The 16928-nt window shown below is 47.6% G+C and overlaps 1 protein-coding gene across 1 annotated transcript in view; it reads right to left on the reverse strand.

The window, feature by feature from the left end:
- The window catches only part of mdga1 (MAM domain containing glycosylphosphatidylinositol anchor 1), a 76012-nt gene that overhangs the window by 25617 nt on the left and 33467 nt on the right, over nt 1-16928 (reverse strand). The window contains exons 6-10 of the mRNA XM_066713800.1: nt 16524-16853; nt 15938-16234; nt 13510-13779; nt 12422-12573; nt 700-874 (exon numbers count right to left, since the gene is read on the reverse strand). Coding sequence (XP_066569897.1) covers nt 700-874; nt 12422-12573; nt 13510-13779; nt 15938-16234; nt 16524-16853 — 1224 coding nt within the window. The remainder of the gene's footprint in view (nt 1-699; nt 875-12421; nt 12574-13509; nt 13780-15937; nt 16235-16523; nt 16854-16928) is intronic.

Below are 16928 nucleotides of genomic sequence, written 5' to 3' on the forward strand. Positions count from 1 at the left end.
AGTTTAGCCATGGCATCAGGCCTATTTCGCCGGTCTATCAGGATGTGCCAGTGCGTTTTATTGATCACACCTACTCAGTACGGTAATCATGGTGGTGTTCAGGTGTCAAACATGGTTGTGACATGGGTGTTCAGGTTACCTCTGCGTTACAGTGATTTTGACAAGTTACTGTGGTGACAATGTCCAAGTGTCAGCAGTGTATGTCTTGACAGGGATAGTGGTGTTCAGGCTACTGCAGCATTACAAAGACTAATACAGTCCCTACAGTGACCGAGTCCAGGGGTCAGCAGTGTGCAGCAATTAATGCTGACAGAGACCTTGGCGTTCAGAGTGTCTGTAAGAGCTACAGTAGTGTTCACCTTCCCACAGTGACAGTTTCCAGGAATAAGGGGAGGGGGTTGGGGGTGGCAGTGGTCTGTGACAGTGACAGCTGTGTTCAGGTTATAACAGTGGCAGAGTGCAGTTATGTTGGTAGTGACAGTGGTGATCCCCAGTAGTGTGCAGGTTCCCAAAGTGACAATAACAGATGTGTCCAGGTGTGAGCAGTGTGCTGTGACAGGGGTGTTCAGGTTACTGTGTTATTCAGGAGTGGGCCGCATCCAGGAACAGAGAGACTGGTATTCAGGTTGCTGCAAAGACAGCGCACAGGTGTGTGTTCACAGGGCAGGGCAGGGCGGGACAGGGCGAGGCGGTACTCACGCTCAGAGTATTGTATGATGCGTGTGGCGGCATCACCCTGGCCAAACATGGTGATGGGGATGAGCCGCACCTCATAGGACAGAGGGATGCGTAAGTCCTGGATGGTGTAGGACAGCAACACCCCCTTCTGTGGCTCCTTCACATCCACCTGCTTCGACAGCATTGTCTGTTTCTTCTGCGCACACAAAGCAAATGAAAGAACAGACGTCAGGGGAAAGGTCAGTGCTGAGCTGAGCTGTACTGTAGTGTACAACAGGGTAGTGCACTTGTGTGTCCTGTGTACTCTATTGTACTGTGTATATGCCACATTGTGCTGTGCTATACTGTTTTGTTTTGTGCTGGCACTATTATTATGTATGTCTTAGCAGAAATCCTTACACAGGGTTACTACATTTTAAAACTGTGCTATAGTGTACTATGCCATGCTGTGCTCTGCTCTTCTGCACTGTCCCATACAGTATTGTGCTATTCTGTGCCGTACTGTACTATATTATGGTACATTATGGGCAATTCCATACTGCGCTGTGTTGACAGAGCCATCGTCCACTGGCTGCCGGCCTGGACAGAGACGCAGTGATTCCAGCTCTTTAGCAGGTCGCACAGCTTTGTTGCAGGCATAAACCTCCTTTAATTAAAATTCAATTTTAATAAGAGTTAATATGCAGGACACGGAGCCAGCTGCTTCGGGGGGTAATGGGATCTGTTCAGGTGGACGACAGGTGAAGGACAGAGAGACGCGCCTAGACAGTAGCGCAAGGCTCTGCTTTAATTATACCGGGGTGGGGGGGGGGGCAGCTTCTTATAAAAGAGATGAGCAGCTCTGTGTAAATGCCATGTTTGGAGGAACCCCTGGGTCAGACTGCATTACACACAGGCAGGGGAGCGAGGCACGGAGTGACAGGGTGGAGCAGGGGGGTGGCACAGCGACACCAGAGGGATCAGACCAGCCCACAAAGAACAGTCCATTTATATACAGCGTTTCAATTCAAAGTGAACTAGAAACCTGGCCTTTGGAGGTGAGGGGCTGGCCTCACAACAACACAGAATGCAAACTGGCCAATAAAGGGATCAATATATGCATGGCAACGACACTCAACTGTGCCGATTGCAGGCAGCCTGGGCCACCACAGCACTGCCCAGGGGGACAGCTGTGCCACAGCTCAGACCCACAGAGAGTGCGGCCTGTGTGTGTACGCACACTGTCTTTGGAGGGTTGGCAAAATCCGTCATAAATGGAGGAAGAAGAGGAGGAGGAAGAGAAAGAGCAAGAAGAAGAAGAAGAAAACAAAGAATCATAATGCATATCAGTTACTGACAGTTTTGAAACATCAACCAGAGGACACACGGGCTGAACAGAGCTCAGACCAACCCAAGAGGATTAGCATTAACATTAATAAGAACAATTATAACATTTAGGAGTGAGGGTAATAAACATTACAATGAGACACACATGCTAATCCCTTTTTCTATCTTTATTATAAACTATGACAAACATTTATACCCCTTCTACCCTCTCCTCTTCTGCTCTCCCTTTCTGTCCATTCTCCTCCTCTCCTCCCTCTCTCTCAGTCACATGTGACGGCAGTCTTATTCATCCAAGTTCGTCCTCTAGTTGTGGTCCTGAAGGCTTCACTTTCAGAACAATAAATCTGTGCCAGGCTGTGAGCTGCGAGGGGAAGCGGGGAGCCCAGCCTGACCCCAGAGACGGGGAGCCCAGCCTGACTCTGGAGAGAGGGAGCCTCCCACAGGAAAATACAGAATAACATTGCGTATTCATTCTTCCAAAAGTAATTAGGAAGTCATCCTGTTAACTGATGAAGTCCCACAAGAGGGGTTGCACCTTCATTATATGGGTAAATAGTAATACTAAGGTCAACATGGAAAATACTTCACACCTGTTGAATTCCACACACTGTTTTGCCATTGTTCCCAGCAGTAATTCAATTTTAAATATCGGTTTGGCACGGGTTTTACACTTGACTCTTTTAGCTTCTAGAACCCCACCCTGCTGAAAGTGTCCAAATACAACTCACAGGTGAATGACAATAACACAATATTGCATTGCAATACACTAGACTACACTGCACTGCACTCCACAAAAAAGCTGGTCTTTGTATGCTTAGGGTGTGAACACTTCAGTCTAGTGGATGAAAATCATTGTGCCAAGCTCCTGTGCCCATGAGCCCTGGCACACGCACAACTGAGCTGCTCCACACTGCTGCCTCTGAGCTCAGCCCTGAGACCCCCCCCACAACACACCAATAAAGCCAAGCACCAATGCCCCCCCACACACACACAAACTGCTCCTCCCTCCTTCCTCCCCTGGTGAAGAATGATTAACGAGAGCTCACTCTCGTTATCGTTAGCGGCTGTGTGTAATTGAGCAAGTGGTAAAAGATCACTATCAGGGAAGCTGGGACATAGGGACGATGGCAGGAAGGCAAGGAGTGGGGGAAGGTGACAGGGACAGAGCAGAGGACCAGCTGAGAGGAAAGACAGAAAGGACTGGGGTGGTGTTGGTGCTGTTGGTGGTGTTGTTGGTGGTGGGGGGTTCTGGGATGACCTCAGTCAGGGTTCATTGGCCAGAGGTCATTGAAGAAACTGCAAAACACATCAGGGTTCAACAGCACATAGCAACAGCTATATCTTTACTCTCTCTCTCTTTAACTTCCACTTTCTTCTTCACTATCTCTTTGTCACACACACACACACACACACACCCACACACACATTCTCTAACTGTTACAGAATCAACAGTCCAGTGCATTCTCAGACACTGGAATACATCACCTGAGTATTAATGGAGTCATTAGCCTGCTAGTAGCTGACCTCTGCTAATGATTAATTGCACATTATTAACAAAAGACACCTTATTATACATTACAAGTAACTACTTTTACTGCACCTTTTACAAAAGTACACAGGAAAAGTGAATTTAAAAGATAGATAAATAGTTTAATGAATAATGCTTATGAAAGACTGAGATTTTTAACATTATATTCCCTCTTCATGTGAGAGTAGTTCCATTAACTGTAGTAAACCTCAGTTAGACAAAGTAGCTCTTATCAGGTGTGCCACAGTTTACTAAACAGTTACCATAGTATAGTGCTGTAAAAAACAGAGAGCACTGTGAGTGTGTGTGTGTGTCTCACTGTGAACATGGTTTTGTATTCCTACCAATGTGGAGCCATAATTTGAGCAAATGTACTCGCAAAGAGTGAGAGTCTGGAAAGTCCCCATAAATCAGCAAGCCAGATGTGTGTTTGAGTGTGTGTGTGTCTGTACTTGTGTGCACAAGTGCAAATGTGTGTTTGTGTGTGTATGTTTAAGTGTGTGCGAGTGCATGTGTGTCTGTCAGAGCAGATCTGGTGGGCTGTGGGGATGGCGACGGCTCTGTCAGTGTAATCCTGCCTCTAGCATGGTGTCCGAGAGGCATCAATATGGAGATAAATCCTGTCACTGTGATGAATTCCAGCGCACCGGGCTGAGGAGCCCTTCCTCCCACGGCCGCTCTCCAGCTATCTGTGCTGGGGATTATGGGGGCATTAATAAGAGCCCTCACCGCACACCACAGCCCACAGCTACCCTGTTAACCCTCAGGGGGGTCAAATACATTGGTTTTGTGTCTAATTAGGTCTGGAGAAAAGCTCATTATCAAGCACCACTGCTGAGTCAGGCAATGACACACATTCACACACATGCACACTGAACACAGGACACAGGGAAACACGGTACACGTGCGAAGTGACACACCTGCATGCACTCAGACACACACACAAACGTAAAGCGGTAAAACACAAAGCAATGAAAAATACATGTGTAACGGGGATTATTCATGTCATAATGAGCCCGTTACAAAAGTGACGTAACCCCTCAGTAAAAGTAGTACAGTGTTGAGCCTCTCATGGTAGGAGGCCTGGTCTTTTAGAGTAGAGGGCTTAACACTGTACTGCGATGGAGCTGCTGCGGTGCAGAGCGCTTGGAGGAGCACTGGTGGTGTGCGGTTCAAATCCCGGGCAGGGAGCTCCAACCTGCATCGGCTACACATGCACAGACATTCCTGACATACACACTACAGAATGCTTAACCTTCCTTTCCAGAAGCATTAGAAAGCACTGGAGACAACTGGAGACTGCTGCACAGGTGTGTAACATTGATGGTAGTGAAGTGGCTGTGACTGGGCTGAGAAGACATTATAAGTGGGTATATTCAGTATCAAGTATCATTGGAATTTTAACATGAAGATTAGCATGTTTCAAAATATATAGGGGTCAGACTCATAACGGCTTAATTATGCCAAGACCTCCTAACTCAGTTACTAATAGGATCACTTTACAAAGAAATATAAAAAAAAATGCATAATAAGAAACTGTACAAAGATTGGGATCTCTGATGAGGGAGACTGTTGTAACAGCATGGTTAGTTAACGCTTTCCACTCTTCTACCACCATCTACAGCTAGAGACCAACTCAGTAAATACATCACACACACACTCAGACTTAGACAGTAATACCGCACACACACAAACACCAAAATAACAGGTGAGTCATTTCTCCATTACGAAGATTTACATATCTGAGAAGCAACGACTACAGTTCATTACAAGCCGCAAAGCGCATTAAATGGCTTTAACAGACACACTTGACCTGGAAAAACAGTGCTGCGAACAACAATGTAATTATATAAGTCCAGATTTATTTGCCTGCTACAGGGCATCAGTTAGCTCAAGGGCACTTCTTTCTGAATACGCACTGGCAGTCCTGTTCATAGAAGAACCATCCAAATTGCACTTTTGTTTGTGGGCAACATCCTACAGCACACTCAGGTTCCTGTTTAACAGTTTGCTTTGTTTTGGGGAAACAAGTAGCAGATTGAGAGTTAACGGGGAACAAATGAGCCTTGGTCTCTCTCTTCTCTCTTAGCTGTTTTCCACACTTTCCATCTCAGCCGCCTTGGAATTTTCTATGAACAGCAGTGTATCCTGTGGACTGCCATCTGGGTCTACACTACCTGATGTAAAAACAATTATTTCTCCTGCCGTCCCCGTCCCTCTCCTCGCTTCCCTGACCCCCCTGCAACACTTCTTGCTTGTAAAGATAAATTTAACTGGTGATAACTTCATATTACCACTGCCATAAACGAGCTTCATGTACAGCTTGTTAGCTGTCATGTTCCCGCTCGGGTACGGAACAGCGCAATCTGTTTCAGTGTGAGAGTTTGCTAGAGTGCAGTGGTATGCATGGTTCCACATCCTTTTTAAGAGGTTTCCAGCTTTTGTGTGAACAAGTGGCAGTGCGTGCGGGTGTGTGTTTGTGTGTGTGTGTGTGTGTGTGTGTGTGTGTGTAGCGGTGCATGGTTGCGTGCATTTCAGTGTGTGTAGTGGTGCGTGTGCATATTAGTGTATGCATATGAAGTGCATGTGGTTAGTTGTGCATATCAGTGTTTGCATGCGTTAATTTGTGGAACTGTGTGTTAGTACTGTGTGTCAGTGTGTGGTCGAGTTTGTGTGTGTCCCTGTTTTCCCATATCCACTTAATCAATCAGCAGAGTGGGTAATACAGGGCCACGCTACAGGGGGAGCCGGCTTCTCCCACAGAAACATAACCTCCCTCCTCTCCGGAAAACAATGTCGAAATTAGCTGTCAAACCACAGCCGCCCTCCCCCAGCCCCCCCCAGGACTGGAAGCGTGAGCACGGACCTCCGGAAAACACAGCGGTAAAACCCATTCCGCTGACTGACAGACCCTGGGGGCCTGTGGGGAATCGCCAACACAAAGCACCGGGCCGCCCGCCATGCCGGAGATTGGAACAGCGGAGAGGCAGGAGAGCTGCAGGAAAGGCAATTCTCATTTTCCTTTATTTCTTTATTTACAGCTTTCAAAAGCACTCTGTCACAAATGTAGCCACTCAGCCCGGACACACACCGACACACTGATACATGCTGACACCCGCCAATAACCCCCTCCCCTCCACACCTTGTGCCACTGCTGCCGATTTCTCACTCACTCTGTCTGAAGTGTCCACATGGACGTGCACACACACACACTCGTTGACACACACTCAGAATGTGAGTGCTAATTGAAGAACCCTGCTTTCAGAGATCGAAATGGATCAAGGAAAAAGAAAAACATTTATAAAAGCCCATTAGAGACTAGAGATGCGCGGCTGCAACCAGGTTTCTTATTTCATCCTCTCCTGCACCTTCTGCTCCTTACAGTACTGTGCATGGACTCACTGCTGTGGGGTCGTATTCACCAGGCTATTTCAATACCATCCATTTTGTCATAAATAAATGTTGAAATAGACTATCTGCAGGCTCTCTTAGATAAGTACAGCGAAAGATGTGCACGGGCAACGGATTATGGCTGCAACTGTTTTGGCAGTAGGACACAGACATATACAATAGTGTTGTCTGTACTGTAACACAGAGACTGGCACAGGGAGTGCATACGGCACTGTACAGAACAAGGCCGGACAGGACAGGGGACTAATAACAACTCTCTGTATCTCCCTGTACTGACTGTGTGCGATTATCCTGCACTTCCACTGTTTTCTTCCTCCCTCTCTCGCTTTATCTCCATCCGCCTTCATCGCTTTCCCCTTCTCCCTTATTGACAGTCTCCCTGCTCTACTTAAAGAAGTCTCTCTATCTATCTCTTTGGTCTCACAGAGCAGGTGAGGGAAAGAAGCTGTCTGAGTGAAAGTGGCCTGTGCCAGCGAGGGACAGAGTCCTGCCCGCTGTATTTATAGCTACCACCTCTCTCTCGCTCTCTGCCTGTCTCTATGTGTTTCATTAGAGACAACATCTGTAACAGTGGGGAGAAGCAGGGACTGTCCTACAATGCAAGACAACACACTGCAAAACCTTGCACAACGATGCACTGCACTATACTATACTACATTTCAACAAACTTCACTGCAATGCACTGCACTACAATACAATTGTTCGCCCTCCAAGCACAGTGTCAGGCTGAAACTCACAGTAGGCCCTATAATGTGTGCAAACGGCACTGTGTCCACGAGTTGAAATGCCACGCATGTGCAGCGACATGTGCAGACCAGTGGTGTTGCCGATCTCCCATCAGGCAGTGCTCCATGCATGTGACAAGCGTGAGAGCGTATTTGTACCCAGCAAACCCTGGGGCTCTCAGCTTCAGAGCAATGTGCAAATCTGTACTTCACACATTTGGTGCTAAACTAAAATTACCCTGGCCCAATGCAGGAAGAGAGGAGGGCCGGCTCCATCCTGCACAAAGACGGGCTCATTATCTGGAAAGCACAGCCAGAGGCAGCTCAGTTCCCCTGTGTGCCTGTGGTGCTTTGAGGTAAAGAGACATCGGCAGAGAATTAGATCGCTGGGAGAGGTATTTCGGCCTCATTCGTGGGGAGAAGGTGGGAGAAGAGATTCCTGTGTGGGAGAGAGCAATAGGGTGGCTGAAGCTGCTACGAGGGGATCGTGAGCGGGACGGTGACACAAAAACACTGATTGACCCATCACTCTGCTGCTGTTGCACTGTGTGCGCTCTGCTGAGTTCAAGCTGCAAACCAGCACTCCATCCCTGCAGTGCAGCGTCAACTCAGGGAGCACAACTGCACACTGGACACAGTCAAAGAGGAAACGAGCCACACAGCCCAGCTCGCGGTCACTGCATCCCTGCTCCTCCTCCTCTTTAAACCCAGTGATGCTTGCAATTGTGAAAGACTCCCAAAAGGAGTAAAACAAGAATTTAGTTGCAATGTAATATTTAAAACTTCCTTCTGATCTTTTACAAAGGACACTGACAATTTAGAGATTTTGATTTTTAATGTAATGTTTCATTTAGGAGCTCCCATTCATAGGGCAGGTTAGCATGCACCAATCAGTACAACCTGGTTCACTCTAAAATAACCTCAGTGTCTACTGCTGCTCCACAGCCACAGCACGAAGCCACACTTTCTCTATACCTCGACCTACTAGGAATCTACTCTGGTAGTCGACAGATTTGCCAGATTTTTATAGGACACTTCAGAGAATATCTATAAAAACATAAAACATAAAAGATGATGGACCTCATGGGACGCTTCACAGAATACTTTCTGAAAACTGGCTCATGTTTCCATATATGTATGTAGGTGTAGGAAACATTCAAACACAAAATCAGGATTTAATATTTCCGTTACAGCCAATGTTGCTCTTCCATGCATGGCACTGCAGCAATGGGCAACAGAAGCACAGTGCTGGGTGGACTGGAGTGACAGAGGAGGCTATATTATACAGCACCAGCACAGGCACAAATGCAGTGACTGAATAAAAATCATGTCCACAGCGATCATCTAAGCAGCCCAAAGTACCGAAAGAGAAGTGTATTGACCCTGCGCTCACTCTGTCGTTACTGCAGCTGCATAATTAAAACAATCAGAGCCCGAGCACGCCTGAATACTCAGCCCCTTATATAACACACTCCCAACACGCCTCTCCCTCTCCACTTCTCTCTCACTCGTTCTCCCACTCCCATCTCTCTCTCCTTCTGCCCGTCATGTTCTGTCTTTTCCACTGATTGTACTCTTCTTCTTTCCGTCTCACTCTCCATCTCTCTCTTTCCCTCTCTGTCTTTCAGATACTCCCCTCTTCCACTGTCCATATTTCTCCCTTTCCTTCCCTCTCTCCCGCATCCACAAACTCCACCACACACATAAATTGTGTACCTAGATGGCTTCAGTACATTGTATCCAGATTCTCAGTCCCCTTTGAGCTCTTAACTGCCTAAATCAGATCATTGGTGAATTAACTAGACAAATGTAGTTCATTTTCAGAGTTTTTTAAGATGTATAAACCCCACTGGACTGCATAAAACTAAAAGTACTGAATAACTTAAGTATTCTACAAATTCCTTTCCCCCTTAACTAGAATTTTGATGTTAACACTTAAGGACAAAATTAAGGGGAAACGGAACTTAAGAATTTTTGTGTAACTGTTAAAGACTGTGCTCTCGCCACATATATAGTATATCCCCCCCCCCACGACAGCATCTCTCAGTCTTGCTATTCCCACAGGCTCAAATTATGAACATGCTCATCTATTTATTTCTCTCCTGGTGCCACTGCTTTTCCAGATCCACTAAACACTAAACACTCAAGAGAGACAGAGAGCAAGAGAGAGATACAGAGAGGAGAGGAGAGGAAGAAGAGAGAGAGATTGAAGGACTATGAAAGTAATACAGTGAGAGAGAGAGAAGGAAGGAGAGATGGAAAGCAAGAGAGAGATAAAAGAGAGAAGAGAGGAGATGGAAACTGAGACTGAGAAAGACAGAGTAACAGGGGATGAAACAAATGACTGGTATTTGTCCATTGAATAACCTCTTTCACCAAAACACTGATATTGTTGCACACAGCAGCAATATTCCACCACGTCTCACCTTAGAAGGCTGATATCCTGCATCTAGATAAGGATATCAGAACATAATACCGTTTACCAAAGAGAGGAGGCCATTTAACCTATTGTGCTCGATTGGCAGCTACAGTAACTTAATGATCTGAGAATCACATCTCATCTGTTATACAGTTACGTCCATAAATATTTGGACAATGACACAATTGTCATCATTTTGGATTTGTAGGCCACTGGATTTGAATCAAGATGTACTTTAAGTATAGACTTTCATCTTTAATTTGAAGGTAGTTACATCCAAATTGGGTGAACGGTGTAGGAATTACACCCATTTGTATATGTGGTCCCCACAATTTTAGGGACTCAAAAGTATTTGGACAAACTAACATTAAATTGTGAGTTTCAATACTTGGTTGCAAATCCTTTGCAGTCAATGACTTGCCTTCAGCAAGTGAAATGCATGCTCAGTTGGATTCAGGTCAGGTGATTGACTTGTCCATTGCAGAACATTCCACTTCTTCGCCTTAAAAAAGTCTTGGGTTGCTTTCACAGTGTGCTTTGGGTCATTGTTCATCTGCACTGTGAAGCGCCGTCCAATGAGTTTCAAAGCATTTGGCTGAATCTGAACAGATAATAAAGCCCTAAACACTTCAGAATTCATCCTGCTGCTTTTGTCAGCAGTCACATCATCAGTTCCCTTGTCAGCCATACATGCCCATGCCATAACATGCTTCACAGATGAGGTGGTATGCTTCGTTCCTTCACTTCTCCATACTTTTCTCTTCCCATCATTCTGGTACAAGTTGATCTCTTATGGACCTAACTGTAGATTCCAGGAGATTTGTGATACCAGAATAATTGCCAGACCACCCCCTTATCTTCCTTCTCAAACTATGAGCATTGTCTCTGACCCAGAAGCTGTGATATATCTAGACCAGTGCAGGTGTAGCGATGTGATTGGTCGACCCAGAGCGGTCACAGATAGCATTGGTTGTGTATGACCAGTGGTGGCCATTATGTTGTATCACATAAAATGGCTAGCCTGAGGGAAAGGCATTCTGGGTGTAAGACAAAAGTTCTCTGTGTATAGCACTCAGTTCACTCAGCCTCCTTGATGTAACCTCTACCTGAAGAACAAAAGGAAGACCCCTGCATCTGCTGCAGGGCCCCTTTGTCAGGTGGTTTTCATTCCAACTGAGCTCTTAATTGAACCCCTAATTAAACTAATGTCTGTCTTACTTCAACCTTGACAGTTTTCCAGCTCTTACACAGGTGGAGATTTTTCAGGTGAGCAGCTGACATGGGGGCAGGAATGAAAACCTGCAGACCCAGGGGTCCTGCATGGCCAGGCCTGGGAAGCTGGATGGATCCTTCACATTATTTGCCTGCGATTATGGGGCATTTACTGCAGCCCTCTGTAATAGCTGGCGCCACACTCAATCTCTGCATGCATTTCATTCCTGAGCCAACCTGGAGAAGGTGGGTCACAGTCAGCTTATAATTAAAGGATTAGTACTTCAATAATTCATAAATGGAGACCCAAAAGGAAAGAGAAGGGGAGGGGAGATGGAGAGAGAGAAAGAGAGGCAGGAAGGGCCTTGCAAGTCACCTTGAATAAAGGTGTCAAGTAAATTAATAAATAATAATGATAAAACAATAATTGATGGAGAGAGAGAGACTATACTCAGACAGCAGCCTCGAATGACCTTTCTTTCCTAAAACGGTCCCTAACCCTGTCTGCACAGCTCCACCAACTAACAACCAGAACAGCACCATTTGGTTTTAAGACAGATTATGGTGAAACCCTGTCCATCCAACCCTGGCAGTACAGGCAGACCAAAGGATTAAGACATTGGCAGCTCGCCTATTCTTAGCCTGTTGTACAGTAATTGTGAAAAAGAGGGGGAGAGAGAGGGACAGAGAGAGAGAGAGAGAGAGAAAGAAAAGGGAAAAGAAAAAATGATTGCTTGTAGGCTTCTTTTGGCATTTTTTCGGATAACACGAATAATGATATTCTGGAAACCCTCTGGGGGATGCTTTAAAGGAGAATATAGATCTTGTAGAGTATTCTGTCACATTCACACAGAATATATTGGCCCACTTGTTTTTTTTAAGAAGATTTCTCTATACACTGTATAGGAACAGTAACACAGTAACACCAAGACTAGGTCCTACAGGGTTAAGTTAAGATTAAGTCCTTCTCTGTCTCTCTCTCTCCTGTGTGATGTTGACCCTGTCCACTCTCTCTCTCTTCCTCTCTCGCTCTCTTTTACTCCCACTCCCTCTCACCTGTTTGTCTGACCTTTTTCTCTCTCTTCCTCCCCCTCCCTCTCTTTCTTTCTCACCCTCACTCACCTGTCTGACTGTGATCCAGTAGCCGATGACCCTGTCCACAGCGCCAGGCTCTTTCTGTGTCCACTGCAGGTTGTAGGTGTAGTTGCGGTTCTCTTTCTGGATGCGGATGGGGTTGGGTGTGTCGTAGTAGAACTCAGGGTTGTAGGCCCTGGCTGGGGAGAGAGAGAGGATATTAAAACACAAACTGGAACAGACTAAGCCTAAACCTAACCCCAGCCTCAACATTAATCTCCAAAACTGAAACAAAACATCCCTAAATTTAAACTTTATTCTAAATCTAGGCCTAACCAGACACTGCTGCTGGGTTTTTTAAGGGGACAGCTCCACTCTCTGTCAGTGTCATCGAGTGTCAGTGTCTGTGACAGTTCGGCATGTGTGACTGTATTTCAGCGTCTTTGAACAGAGCCAAGCTGTGCTGCGTGCTCTGTGTGTGACTGGAAGTGCTCTGTTTGCTGTGCGAAAGCAGAAAACTAAATATTACATCAAAAGCACAGCAGAGATTTGCAGAGGTTTGCTGAGAGCATTGAACATGAACAGGGGTGCTCAGGCTGCTGACAGGAGTCTGAGTCAGAGTCTGTTCTGCAGCTGTATCAGAGAACACAGCCAGTGCACAGGAGTAAAGACTACAAAGACACACACACACACAGAGAGGGACAGACAGATGGACACACACGCACACTGGAGGACGGACAGACGACCACACAAAGACCCAAACAGATGGAAAGACATTTCCAGAGTGACAGACTGACAAGCAATGAAAGCCACACCCACATCCATGCACACAAACACGTACACACACCTACAAGCTGCGAAAAACAACACACACTCACAGACATGCACATCTCCTCTCTCACAGATACACAGACAGACAGACACACATTTGCACACAGACACAGACAGACACACTCAGACAGAGCCACATAAACAGAAGAAACACACAAGACAGACACACACACACACATGGACACAGGCAGACAAACAGACACACACATAAACACACAAACAGATAGACAGACAGACCAACAGACAAACAGAGAGAGGGGCAGACAGGTACACATGCTCAGAGATGGACAGACAGACAGACTGACCCGACACGTTGAAGACACAGGAAGAGCTGCCCACGCCGTTGCTGACCCGGCACTCGTAGGTGCCATTGTTGCCAGGGCCCAGTTTATCCACCTGCAGCTCTGCAGCGTCCTGCAGCTCCACGCCCTGGCTGCGCAGTAAGGCGCCATTCAGCATCCAGGTGGCCCCAGCCAGCCGCGTGGGATTGGTCTTCAGCACTGCGCAGCGCAGCACCACTGGCCGATAGGACGGGGAGCGCACGTCCTGGAACACAGGATCCACCAGTGGGGCGACTGCACACACATACAACACATCTTCAACAATATGCAATACCGGCTAGGCAGTCAGACAGTCGGACAGTCTGTGACTCTGTGGATCACTCACTCACTCAGTCTGTTGGTCGGTCACTCATTCATGCGTTCATTCATTCATTCACACAGGTGGTCAGCCAGTGTATAGGTCAGTTCATCAGTCAGTCAGTCACTCAGACAGTTAATCTGTCAGTCAATTAGTCTGTCAGTGAGTCATGCAGTGAGTTAGGAAGTAAGTCAATCAGTCACGTAATGAGTCAGTCAGATGGTTGAATACTAATTAATTAATTAATTCAGTATGGCAGGCAGACAGTTAGTTAGTTAGTCTTTCAGTCAGTCAGTATGTTGGTCAATTGGTCAGTCTGACAATTGAGCAAAAGTGCTGAGACATCTCTATAACGGGGGGCATCTGTGCCACCACAGCGGTGTGGTTTTCACACTGCACTCCTGCCTGCCAGCCAGCGATGAATCAGGTGTGTGGGTCACAGGGTCTTTGAATTATACCATGGTGTTGTGAAGACATGGCACAGGACTGCCTGGGTTGCACTGAGTGTGCCGTATCAATTATCAGAGTGCATCGGGCTGTTGCCTGTGAAGGCCGTCTACCCTCCCTGTCTGCCTGCAGGTCTGCCAACAGGCTGAAAGTAATGACAGCAGGGAGAGCAGATCCATACACAGCCCTGATTATCACACGGGAGCTGCTCTGGGTTCACAGCAGCCGTATTCATTATGATTAAATACCACTGACATAACGAGCCAGCAGAGGACAGACGGAGGGAGAGGGAACACGAGAAAGAGAGAGGGATAAGGGGTGGGGATGAGATGAGAGGAGGAGAGAGACAGGGAGAGAAGATGAGAAGGAGAAAGAGAGAGCGAACAGAGGAGGGGTAGGGCGGAGTGTGAGAAGTATATTAGGACTTGTTCTGCACGTGAGCCTGTTGTAGTGATGTCAGCCTCGGAAGAGCATTCATAACCATGGCATCTGTATTCTGGTGTAGTAGGCCTGTCACGCTTTTGGGCACTGTGTGAATCAGGCGCTCGGAGGTGTGACTGAGACAGCAATTGGAAATGGAGCAAAGGTCTGACTGCGCTCATGTCATGAAGTGTGACGGAGACTCGAGCAGTACCAGACCCAGAGGGAGGATGGGACATAGACTGGAGTACTGAGCTGGAGGCTGCTGGGAACTATAGGGTTAGGTTACAAGCTGTAGGGGGCATGGGGGGCGAGATACTTGGTTTGGGGTACTGTGGCATTCATATGTGACATGCATGGGACTTCAGGATTGGGGTATAGGGTGTAGTGGTTTATAGGATTAAGATATTGAGCATGGTGGAGTCAGCCTGGATTTAAGGAACAGGTGGATTATCTCTCCCTCTGTCTCTCTGTATCTATCTTTATCTCCCTCTCCGGTTGTGTATCTTTCTCCATTCTTCTCTTTCTCTTCTTCCTCTCCCTTCATTTCCCTCTCCCTCCCCCTGCCTTTCCAAGACTCTTTTCCCTGAAAGAGACTCTTTCCATCTCTGTCTCGTTCTCTCTCTCCCTCGTTCTCCATGCCTGGGCCCGGGCCACTGCTCGGAGGCAGTGCGGAAGAGAGAGGAGGCCCAGCTGATGGATGATGTTGAGAGGGGAGTTTGGGAGAGAGAGCAGCGGTGCAGGGAGAGAAGGGAAGGAGGGGTGTAGCACTTAATTAGAGCCCTGCTGTAAAAAATGACAGTGTCTTTTCCCATATCGGTCAATAAAACGTACAACAGGCAGAGCAAACAAACAAACAAATGAGTAAAAAAGATATTAACAATAAAGAAATGAATTAAAGAAAGAAAGAAATGCCCAGGCAGGCTCAGTTTCAGGAAAGCAATCGTTCTCCTGCTGTCTTGGCACTGGTCCCAGACAGTGTACGCTCTTTCCATATCCCAGTCGGAGCCCCACCCCCGCCCCCTTCCCCTAAATACAGGCCTCCTGTCTGTGCTTCCTCCCGGGGGGCCTGTCACACTGGTAACACAGTCTAGAGGTCACCCAGGCTACTACCTGTCTCTCTATCCAAGGGAGGGAGATGAGGGGAGAGAGGGAGAGGCTGGGAGACAGAGGTAGAAAAATTGAGAAATATAAGAGACAAGGAAGAAGAAAGAGAGATGGACTCACACTGCACATTGAGCTGCACCTGAGCCTCCCTCTTCTTGATGTTCAGCCCATTGTAAGGTGCTGTCTGGCAGCGGTACGAGCCACTCAGATCCCGCGTCACATTGGTCAAGCGCAGCCGGCCGTCCCGCGTCTCCACCAGCCAATCCCCCGAGGGCATGGGCAGGTCCTTGTCCGCCCGGGACCACAGCACAGGTGGGCGGGGCTTGCCCTCCACAAGGCACACCAGCTCTGCCACCGAGCCCTCTGGCACTGTCACCAAGCTGCCACCGGGGGGCACCGAGAGCACAGGAGGAGTCACTGAGGGTAGAGGCACAGGGAGAAGGAGATAATTATACAACCACCAGTCACTGAGACCTGGGGACCCATGTGTTTGTGTGTGTGTGTGTGTGTGTTGGGTAGGGCATCAACTGTCAGCCCAGACACACTGCTTGAGCAGACAGAGAGGACAGAAGGAGAAGAAGAGAGAGGACTAACACAAAAAGGAAGAGTGGAGGAGAGAATGGAGAAGAGAGGATGAGGCAGGAGAGAGAAGGAGGGGATAAGAGGAGAGCAGACAGGAGTGTAGAGTTGAGCCTAAGTCCCTTACCACTGCTCTGAGTGATATTGACATCCACCCTCAGCTCTTGCACAGCGCTGCCGAGGAAGCCAGCCACACAACTGTATGTGGCCTGGTCCCTGAACTTCATGTCGATGATCTCCAGGCTGCTGGTCCCAGGCGCCATGTCTGGGTCACTGCGCAGGAGCACCAGGCTGTCAGAGGGCTGCACGGACACCCCGTTCTTGTACCAGGTATAGTTGACCTTGTCCTGGGGCAAGGCGTCTACATGGCAGGACAGCTTGAGGTCGCGGCCCATCTGGATGGTCTCGCTGTCCTTGTTGGAGTCTGGCGTGATCTGGAAGGTTATGTTCCTCATGACTGGAGAGAGGAGGGGTCCAGGGAGAGCGGGAAGTGGATGGAAAGGGAGAGAGATGGGGAGGGAACAGGCAGAGG

Source organism: Amia ocellicauda, chromosome 1 (assembly GCF_036373705.1).
Source record: "Amia ocellicauda isolate fAmiCal2 chromosome 1, fAmiCal2.hap1, whole genome shotgun sequence".
NCBI classification, from domain to species: domain Eukaryota; kingdom Metazoa; phylum Chordata; class Actinopteri; order Amiiformes; family Amiidae; genus Amia; species Amia ocellicauda.